Source organism: Oryctolagus cuniculus, chromosome 1 (genome assembly GCF_051225735.1).
Source record: "Oryctolagus cuniculus isolate XC-2025 breed Fujian yellow rabbit chromosome 1, ASM5122573v1, whole genome shotgun sequence".
In the NCBI taxonomy this organism is placed as follows: domain Eukaryota; kingdom Metazoa; phylum Chordata; class Mammalia; order Lagomorpha; family Leporidae; genus Oryctolagus; species Oryctolagus cuniculus.
In genome coordinates this window covers 238,223,288-238,234,354 of record NC_142867.1, presented here as the reverse complement: position 1 = coordinate 238,234,354, position 11,067 = coordinate 238,223,288, and the positions used below count along the sequence as shown (strand labels likewise).

At 50.8% G+C, this 11,067-nt stretch overlaps 1 protein-coding gene across 15 annotated transcripts in view; it reads right to left on the bottom strand.

Annotated features, from left to right (window-relative positions):
- Positions 1 to 414: 414 nt before the first annotated feature.
- Positions 415 to 11,067, bottom strand: part of EHMT1 (euchromatic histone lysine methyltransferase 1) — a 186,711-nt gene continuing 176,058 nt past the window's right edge. For all 15 annotated transcript variants that reach the window (XM_051838869.3, XM_051838872.3, XM_051838871.3 and 12 more), the window contains 2 exons: positions 1,768 to 1,943; positions 415 to 1,660 (listed from right to left, as the gene is read on the bottom strand). In XM_051838869.3, the coding sequence (XP_051694829.1) occupies positions 1,480 to 1,660; positions 1,768 to 1,943 (357 nt within the window). In that variant the 3' untranslated portion in view covers positions 415 to 1,479. The remainder of the gene's footprint in view (positions 1,661 to 1,767; positions 1,944 to 11,067) is intronic.

Here is an 11,067-nt window from a genome sequence, read left to right as displayed (position 1 = left end):
CAAATATGCACACACACATACTCAACTCAGGTACACATATATGCACTCAGATACTAACATGGACAGACATACACAGACTCAGACACACACTGATATGCATGTGTGCAGACACGTGAAAATGTGTACACACTCACATGGACCTGCACACAGATGCACACGCACTCACACACTCACATGGACACGTATGAACATGCACTCACACAGATAAGCACACGCACAGGCTCTCCGGACACCCGGGTGGGGTGTCCCCCATCAGGGTGATCCTCAGATGAGGAAGCTGCACTTGCTTGGACGCAAGCAAAGGCCTGGGCCAGGCCAGAGGGTCCCCGGTCAACGTGGGACCTGGGTGCTCACACACACAGGACGCGCGGTGCCCTGCAGAGCATCTAAAACATGGTTGATAGAAACCTCATATAAAGTTTTTTTTTTATTGATTTCATTGAAAACAGAACAAGAAATGGTCTGAGCCAAAAGAGTGCTCTTAGAACTGTCAAAAACATTTAACAGAAAAGAAACATGACTGCATTGTGAATGTTTTAGAAGAGCCGCACAAAACCCACTGTTACTGCACTAATTACAGTATTTAAAAAGTGTACGCCAAAAAAAACGGGATGACCTGCCAGCCACCGCGCAAAAGGCGACGGCGAATTGATCCACACTACAAGGCTAACGCTTTAAAAAAAGTTTCTCCTGCATTTTATTCTAAAATCACTTTGTTCTCTTTATACAGTTGATAGTTTATGTTCACGTGGTGAGCAGAGACCACACCAGAATCAGCACCGTTGTCTGTGTTTCGTGTTTATTTTTCGTCTGTCCTAATAATGTTCAGTAATGGTAGAAAATCAATCAGTCTATTCATCATCATAGCATGTGGCTTAAAAATCAACAGGAGGCGCCCGCAGCGACAGAACTGGCTGGGGCTGGTGCAGGGTCCGCCTGCACCCACCACACCGCTCCCTTGCAGAGCAATGCCAGTCAGAGGTTTGAGAGACAGGACTAGATACAGGATGTCTTTAAAAAGCAAACCCACGATTCTCCACAGTCCGTGGTGGGGCGGTCCTTGGACCTTGTCTCCATGACAGCGACGGGCCGTGGTGGGCGGGTCTCACAGAGCAGCTTGTGGGTGATGGTGGCTTTGGCGGGCGCCACAGAGGAGCCTTGGCTGGGGCAGGGATGCCAGAGACCGGAGAAGAAATGAGCGACGTTGCGATGACAAAACCACCATCAGAGACTCACAAGGCCCGGCCAGCGCAGAATCCCAGAGCATGGTGTGGGGCTGTGGGCCCAGGCCTGGGAACATTGCTGAGACGGCCACACCCGCCTGCAGGCTACTGAGCAGGGGACGTGTGGCCTCACCTCTGACCCCTCCAGGAAGTCAGCGCCACAGCCCCAGCCAGGACCGCAGACACCGTGTGGGATCCTCCTCTCCTGAACGGAAGCGACAGTGTCTGACCCCAAGCACCTGCTGCCTGGCAGGTCTCATAGGGGGTCAGTGGCAGCCGTGGAGCTGGTGTCTGGCAGGCCATTCTCCTGCGCCTCCTGCGTGGCACTGGCCAGCCGCTGGGCCAGGGCTGCGCTCGAGTGCCGGCACTTGGGGGAGCCACAGCGGCAGCTGAAGAGCTTGCCTTTGATGTCCCAGAAGCGCTCTCCGTAGTCGAACCTGGGAGGGGAGCAGGGCTCAGCACTCACCACACGCTGGACATGGCAAGGGCAAGGCCCCCGCGGGCACGCGGGGCGGTGTGGGATGGCCCGCACAGGCATACATACCCCAGCTGCTCTCCGGCCTCAATCAGGCGGGTGCTGAAGAAGGCGACCCTGGGGAAGCGCAGGTCCTGGTGGGACATGAACACACGCACCGGCACCAGGTTGGGCTCGCAGTGGTGGTTGATGAACCTGCTGACATTGCCGTAGAACCGCGCGTCGATGCAGTACACCTCCCCATCCTGGAGGGCGAGAGAGGACAGCACGCGTCTTCCCTGGCCTTCCGTCCACTATGGGCTCAGCAGGGCAGGGTCATCTGTGAGGTCCCAGTCACGGGAAACAACCTGAGACAGGTGGTGTACACGAGCCACACGAGCAGGCCCAGGGCTGCGACCACACACACAGCGCCCGTGGTGGCGAGGGCACGGGGCAGAGTCGGGAGATGCAGGACTTGCCGGCAGGACAGGAGGAGACACAGCAGATGGGACACCATCCCCGAGCCCTGCACCCCACAGCAGTGCCCCCAGCCTGACGTGCACAGCTTTGGCCTACCAGCAAACCCCTCACGGGCTGTGAGGTCAGAGACAGAAGAGCACTGTTCCAGAACCCAAGTCCCACGGGGGACAAGGCCTGCACAGAGACCACGCCTGGAACGCACCGTCATGTCCTCATGGACGTGAGCCACGGCCAGCACGTCCTCACAGGCCAAGGGACGCTGAAAGCCCTAACCAGCACAGTGCAGCCTGCACAGAGGCCAGTCTCTAAGCCCTCACAGCAGGGCTTTCAGGTGTCGGCTGCAGGCCTGGACAAACACCCGTCGACGCCCTAGGACGACAGACTCAGCAATGGCTACCGAGATCAGACGGGGTCATCCCACTTGGACCTTGTGACTCAGTGGTGTGGGACCAGGTGTCCAACCCTCTCTCCTGAAGACAAGGACTCTGGGATCTGCACTGAGAGACTGTGGACGGAGGCCTGACTGGCCAGAGCATGACCCCTGGGGAAGGACCACGGGGTGGGCAGCATCAGGGTCTGTGTGAGAGCAGCTGCACTGAGTGTGAGGAGGGAGGAGACCCTAATGGAGGGGAAGACCCCAAGGGAGACTGACAACAGGCAGAGACCAGCGTGGCTCACGGAGAGGCAGCTGCAGTCGCACCAATAAACAAAGAAATGGATCACACTCTAGAGAAAATCAGAATTCTCCCAAGTTATCATTAACAACCCAGATGAGCTGACACACTAGACAGCAAGACACGGACAAAGAGATGGGAAAATCGGCAGAGCTGGCTGTGACTGACGGACCCCGAGGCTGCCAAGGCTGCCCTCGGAGAGCCCCCACAGAGCTCGTTCTCTGCTGACAAACAGCAGCAGAGGAGTCAAATGGAAATCCTGTGCTGAGCGTGGCCGTGAGCTGCATGCCTGGACCACGGAGGGACGGAGCCTGAGGACTGCCTCTGGTGGTAACAGCGCAGCTCCGCCAGGCTGTTCCCTGGGAGGCACTGGCAGCAGCAGCCACGGCCGAGATCAACCTCACAGTCCCAAGCAGACTCCGAGGGGTCCCACGTCCACAGCACGACGCCATGTGCGGCGCGCTCGCAGAGGCGGGAAGCCGAGGGGTCCCACGTCCACAGCACGACGCCGTGCGCGGAGCGCTCGCAGAGGCGGGAAGCCGAGGGGTCCCACGTCCACAGCACGACGCCGTGTGCGGCGCACTCGCAGAGGCGGGAAGCCGAGGGGAACACGTGCAGAGAAGGGGGAGGAGCGCCGCCTGCGCCACGTTCTTCCTGCTGCACAGACGGCAGAACCGTGATCCCGTGCCTGTGTGGGAATCCCCATCCCTCAAGCTGAAGGTGTCGGGAGGAGGAGCCCCCGGGAGGTGAGTGGGCTCAGTGCTTCTCCCCTACACAGAGGAGGCGCTGGCCATGAGCAAGCGAGGGGCCCTCACCGGACACCACACGTGACGGTCCCTTGCTCGCAGACTTCCGGCCTGAGCTATGAGAAGAGCGTCTGGTGTCTGTTGCAGCAGCCTGAGCAGACTGAGAACACAGCTAACAGAAAACAGAACACGCAGAGCAAGGCTTCTCTGACTCGGAACTTTCTAGATTTTACCTTTAAAGCAAAGAAATACTTTGCATAATCAAAAAATAAAAAATTCCTAAATCTTCAATTTTGAAATGAACTAAAACAAATAAAGCTAACTGCACGCCAAAGCTTAGCCCAGCTGTAACTGACTGAGTCCCAGCAGCCTGCAGCAGGAGGTACCCACTTCTCAGGAGCGGCAGTGGCACTACTGATCGGAGTTTTCCACCATGAAAGATACAAATGTAATTGAAACTATTACCCCCAGCGCACTGGAGAACTCTTAACAGCATGTTCTGAAAAGCCCAACGGCGCGGCTGCCACATGTCTGATGCTGATGGCAGGCGTCTGGCGTGCGTCTGGCGTGGTGGTGGTGACGGCTCAGGCCACTGCACCTCTGCCACCCACATGGGAGCTCCTGCATCATCAGCCTGGCCCAGTCCTGACTGCTGTAGACATCTGTGGAGTGAGCCAATGGACAGAAGCCCTTTCTCTCTTTCCATCTTGTCTGTCTGCCTCACAAATAAATAAATAACAATAATTTTAAAAGGTCATTCTCAGAGGAATAAAGATGGTGACCGAATGAGAGGCTCTGCTCTGGTGACTCCTCCCCCTGTAGAGACGCCCACGTACAGGGCCGGCCACACACACACACACCCCAGGTCAGGAACCTATGACTCTGGGGGTCCACGTGCGGCCAGCCTGCAGTCTGGGAGGTCAGGGCATGGGGTAGTGTCTGTGACACAGTGCTGGGCTGTTAAATCCCAGCACTGGGCAGATCCTGAGGACAGAGCTGGGCACACACACCAGTATCAGGCGAGACCTGTGTCCTGCCGAGACCAAACTGGTGGTGAGGAGCACTACTAGACTCTTGCAGGCCTGGTCTGCACAGAGCCTGGTACCTGTGGGACCCAGTGGGCCCTGCATCCACTGCCTAAGTGGCTAAGGAGTTGCCTTTATCAGCTGCCTGCAAGCATGGGCAGACACAGTAAGGAATCACACAACTGTTTTGGGACCCAGAGCCAGGCTGATGAGCAGATCCTCAGGGTCCCTGCCTCCAGGCCACTGCAGTGGTCACAGCCCAGCCAACATCACAGTGGTAAGGGGGTGACCGCAGCAGCAGCAGCACCTGGGCAGGTGAGCCACACTGGTCTTGTGGCTGAGGGCTTGGGATAGGAGCCGGCCACCCAGCATTCCTGCACACAGGACAGGAGTCTAACCTGGTGGCAGGCCCAGGAGTGGCCTGTGGGGATGGACCCACCTGGAGCACATCTCTACTGGGGTGCTCTCCAGCGCTGACACGGCAGAATAACCCTAGGCTCAGAGAGAACAAGCAGACTTCTCAGGACTTCTAGATGGATGTCCCAAAGGCTGGTTACTAAAGGCAAGAATTCAGCCTGGGTGTGACACGGCACAGCCACAGCAGCAGGGACATTCAGGGACCAGGGCCCCCACAGAGCAAAGCACAGGGCCAGGAACCACCTAGGGACTGAAGCTCCCCATGTGTGGGCAGAGACTTAAAAACAGACTTTAAGGAATCTCAGTGAACTCCAAGAGAACACAGGAAAACAATTCAACATGCTTGTAGACTTAACATGGGGGTGATCAAACACACCCTTCAACTGGAAAGTACCCTAAGTGAAATTTAAAATGCAACAGAGGCCTCGTGAGTAGAATGATCAGACAGAAGGATCTGTGACCCTGACGACAGAGTGTCTGAAAATACACAGCTGGAAGAGAACAGAGAACAAGCTGGCGCGGTGGCACAGATGTTTAGTCACTGCTTGTGACACCAGCATCTCACACAGGTACCAGCTTGTGACTGGCTGCTCTGCTTCTGATCCAGCTCCCTGCTGGTGCACCTGGGAGAGCAGAAGATGGCCCAAGTGGTTGGGCCATGGCCACATGCTTGGGAGACCCGGAAGAAGCTCCAGCCTTTTGGCTTCAGCCTGGCATGGCTTTGGCAGGTGCAGCCATCCGGGGAGTGAACCAGTGGATGGAGGACCACTCTCTGTCTTGCCTTCTCTGTAACTCCAAAAGTTCAAAATGTGGGGGGGAATGGAACACAAAACCAGTTCTTCATTGGGATTTCTTATCTCTCTGTTCTTTTTGTTTGTCTCTTTCTCTATATTTATAATCAATATTAAGTTGTTGTAATTTAAAGATAGCCTGTTACAACCAAAAGAAGTTTTCTAGGCCGGCGCCGCGGCTCACTAGGCTAATCCTCCGCCTAGCGGTGCCGGCACACCGGGTTCTAGTCCCGGTTGGGGTGCCGGATTCTGTCCCGGTTGCCCCTCTTCCAGGCCAGCTCTCTGCTGTGGCCAGGGAGTGCAGTGGAGGATGGCCCAGGTGCTTGGGCCCTGCACCCCATGGGAGACCAGGAAAAGCACCTGGCTCCTGGCTCCTGCCATCGGATCAGTGCGGTGCGCCGGCCACAGCGCGCTGGCCGCGGCGGCCATTGGAGGGTGAACCAACGGCAAAGGAAGACCTTTCTCTCTGTCTCTCTCACTGTCCACTCTGCCTGTCAAAAAAAAAAAAAAAAAAAAAAAAAAAAAAAAAAAAAAAAAAAAGAAAGAAAGAAATTTTCTGTAGCCACAAAGCAAGAACTGATAACATACTCACCCAAAAGAAGAAGCAAGGAATAAAAGAACATCAACAGACAAAATTACTTGTCCACAAATGAAAATCTGGGGGAGAAAGAACTGAACTACAATAAAAACAAACTAGTATCAAAATGGCAGTAAGATCCTACCTGTCAATGTACTAAATCCTCCAACTAGAAGATATAAAGTGAGCGAATGGATTAAAAAACAGGACCAGACCATAGCTGCTTCCAAGAAGCCCACTTGACCCCTAAGGACAGACGTGGACTGAAAGTGAAAGGATGACTGAGCGACCCAAGAAAGCAGGGTTGGCCAAACCATGTTTCTATCAGATAGCAAGACCAGGAAGGTCACTCTGTAAGGACACAGGGCTCACTTCAGCAAGGGGAAATAACACTTAGCGTACGTCCAATATTAAAACACCCAAAGACAGAAACAAACATTAGTAGACCTAAAGGGAGAGAGACTCCAACACAACAGTAGAAGGGGACGCTAACACCCCTGATTCAGAAATGGGCAGAAAACCAACCAAGAAACAGCAGAGACAGATGGCACCCTAGACCAAGGGCACCTCGGGAACACCTACAAGACTCCCATCCAGCAGCCGCACATGTCCCCCAGCACAGGCCACAGGGCCGGTCACTCCTCTCAGCCCAGCACAGGCCACTGGTCACAACACAAGTCTCTACAAAGTGAAAGGGCAGAAATCACACTCAATCTCTTTTCTGTCCACAACGCAGTAAAACCAGACATCATTAAGAAACACTTCAGAAGCTACACAGACATACACGAATCAAACAACTTACTCCAGAACAGTAAGTGGATCAAGGGAGAAACCAAGGAGGAAACGGCAGAAGCCAAAACACCCAGGAAGTAAAAACTCGGATAAACAACTCAGCACTGCACCTCACAGGCCCAGAAAAACACAAGTGAAATCCAAAATTGGTGGAAGGAAAGAAATAATAAAACTCAGAACAGTAAGTGGCAGACCCTAAAAAATTTTAAAAAAGAAATCAATGAAAAGAAGGGCTGGTATCTTTGAAAACAAAAAAAACCTGATGAACCCTCAGCTAGACTAACCAAGAAAACAAAGACATTATGACTGACACCACAGAAACACAAAGCACTGTTAGAGTACCATCAATTATATGGCAACAGATTCAGAATAGCCTAGGAGAAGCAGATAAATTCTTAGACACTTACCACCTCGCCAGGACTGAATCATGAGGGAAGTACCAACACAGGCCAGTAACTTCTAGCAAGACTGAATTGTATTAAAAAATTTCCTATCAAAGAAAATCCCAGGGCCAGAGAGCTTCATTGTTGGATTTAAAGAGTCAACACCACTTCGTCCTAAATCATCTGGAAACAGAAGAGGAAGGAATTCTAAATCCATTCTACAGGGCCAGCATTACATTGATACCAAAATCAGACAAAGACAAAACAAAAAAGGGAAGTTACGGGCCAACATCCTTGATGAACCTAAGTACAAAAATCCTTAGCAATGTACCAGCAAATCAAATCCAACACCACATTAAAAAGACCATCCCCCACAATCAAGCGGATTCATCCCAGGAATGCAAAGATGGCTCAACATATGCAGATCAATAAACATGATACCTTCACATCAACTGAGTGAAGGAAGATGCAGACAAGGCATTTGATAAAATCCAACATCCCTGTATGACGGAAAATCTCATCCAATTAGGTAAAGAAGGAACACAACAGCTAATATACTGAGTGGGGAAGAGCTGGAAAGATCTGGAATGAGTCGAGGATGCCCACTTCCACCACGGGAATTCAACAGAGGACGGAGCTCCCAGCAAGAGTAGTTAGGCAAGAGAAAGGAAGAAGAACAAACCCAGCAGAGCTGCACAGTACCAAGTCAATGCACAAAGACTAGTAGTGCTGTGATTTATGTGAACAGTGGATCTTCTGGAAAAGAGATCAGGAAAGCAAGCCCATTTCCAGTAGCTATGGAAATAAATCACCAACCCTAGGAATGAATTTAACCAAAGAGGTGAAAGATCTCTACAATGAAAACTATAAATCATTGACGAAAGAAACTGAAGATGACACAAACAGAAAGACTTAGGTATTCGTGAATTAGAAGAATTTGGTATTATTAAAACATGCATACAGATTCAATGCAATCCCTATCAAAATCCCAGGCATTTTTTACAGAACTAGAAAAAAAAATTTGTATGGAACCAAAAAAGACCCTGAGTAGCCAAAGTGATCTTGGAGCAAAACGAACAAAGCAGGAGGCATTACACTACCTGACCTCAAAATATATTATGAAACCATAGTCCTTAAAAGAACATAGAATTGGCATGATAACAGACCCACACAAAAATGGAGCAGAAGAGGCGCTAGAAGCAGACCCACACGGACACAGCCAACTGACCTTTTACAAAGGTGCTGAAACACCCATGGAGAAGGACAATCTTTTTAATAAACCATGCCAGGAAAATTGGAGATCCATAAGCAGAACAACAAAACTAGACCCATCTTTCACAAAAGGTTTGATCAAACACCTAAATGTGAGACCTGACACTTTCAGAGGCCTAGAAGAAAACACAGGGAAAACTCTTCATGACACTGGAGTAGGCAAGGATTTCTAGATCAGACCTCAAAACCACAGGAAATAAATGCAAAAATAGACAGGGGATTTTATCAAATTACAGTTTTTGCATTCTCAACAGAGTGAAGATACAATCTATGGAATGGGAGAAAATATTTGCGAGCTATCCATTGACATACACATGAATATATAAAGAACTTAACCCAGTATCACAAAAACCCTAAATAATCCAATTAAAAAATGGGCAGCAGATCCAGACATTTCTCAAAGGAAGACATACAAATGGCCAATGGGTGGGAAAAGTTGCTCCACATCACTTATCAGAGAAATAGAAATCAGAACCACGGAGGAGATGCTGTGGCACAGCAGGTTAAGCCACTGTCTGGGCACCAGCATGCCATACAGGTGCTGGTTCAAGTCCTAGGTGCTCCATTTCCAATCCAGCTCCTGGCTATTGACCCTGGGAAAGCAGCAGATGACCCAAGTACTTGGGTACCTGCATCCACATGGGAGACCCAGAAGAAGCTCCTGACTCCTGGCTTGGGATTGGTCTAGCTCCAGCCATTGTGGCCATTTGGGGAGTGAACCAGCGGATGGAAAATCTTCCTCTTCCTCTCTGTAACTCTGTCTTTCCAATAAATAAATCTTAAAAACTAAACATAATGTGCTCTGACCTCACTATTAAAAACAGACAACCAGTGTTGGCAAGGATGTGGAGAAAAGGGAGCCCTTGCACACTGTTGGTAGGAATGCAAATTAGTACAGCCATTGTGGAAAGCAGTAGAGAATTCTTTAAAAAAAAAAAAAACCACCTAAAATTTGAACCATCAGAGGATCCAGAAGTCCCACTCGTGGGCATATACCCAAGGGAAATGTAATCCATCTCCTGAGGATGTCCACTCACAGATAAATGGATAAGAAAATGTGGTACATATACCAACGGACCATCAGCCATGAAAAAGGATGAAGTCTTGTCATTTGTAATAACACAGATAAAACACGCTAAACATAGAAAGACAAGTGTCACATGATCACTCTTATTCACACGTGAAGTCTAAGACATATGAAAGCTGTGATGCTGGAGCATCAGGCTCCTGCCCCTGCTGCAGCCCCTGCAGGCACCTGGGGAGTAAACCAGCAGATGGGAGATTTCACGCCCCCCACCCCCGTCCGTTAAATAAACATAAATAAATAAATAGCAATAAATAAATAGTGTGATGGTGGTCAGCAGAGGCTGCAAGGCTGGGAGAGGTTGATGGATGGGTACTTGGTTATAGCTACACAGGAACACAGTAACAGGAAATTCTGGGATCTACTGCACAGGTGGTGACTATAGATAGCTAATGTACTATATATTTCTCAATTTAAGAAAACCTAGAGGACAAAAACAAATGCTTAAAAAGACAAATATATTGGCCGGCGCCGTGGCTCACTAGGCTAATCCTCCGCCTGCAGTGCCGGCACCCCAGGTTCTAGTCCCGGTTGCTCCTCTTCCAGCCCAGCTCTCTGCTGTGACTGGGGAAGCAGTGGAGGATGGCCCAAGGGCTTGGGCCCTGCACCCGCATGGGAGACCAGGAGGGGGCACCTAGCTCCTGGCTTCGGATCTGCACAGTGCTGGCCGTAGCAGCTATTTGGGGGGTGAGCCAATGGAAAAAAGAAGACCTTTGTCTCTGTCTCTCTCTCTCTCTCACTGCCTCACTCAGCTTGTCAAAAAAAAAAAAAAAAAAAAGACAAATAGATTTATCTCAACTTGGAATTACATAATGAATACACAGAACAAAACATCACATAGTGCCCCACAAAGATGAAAAATTTTAATGTGTGTTACATTTTTTAAAGAACTATTTATTTGAAAGGTAGTTGGGGGAGGGAGATAGAAGGAAAGAGAAAAGAAGAGAAAGAGAGAGGGAGAGAGGCAGAGGCAGAGGCAGGAGGGTAGCAGCGTGGGGGAGGGGCTGCTGCTTCCTCCATGTGGGCAGTCCCTTCCGGGGTAACCCGGTCTGCAGCAGACGGGGGCATGGGGGGTGGGCAGGGGTCTTGGTGTAACCTCCTTGCTATAGAACACATACAGCACCACACTCGGGCTTGCAGAGACCACGG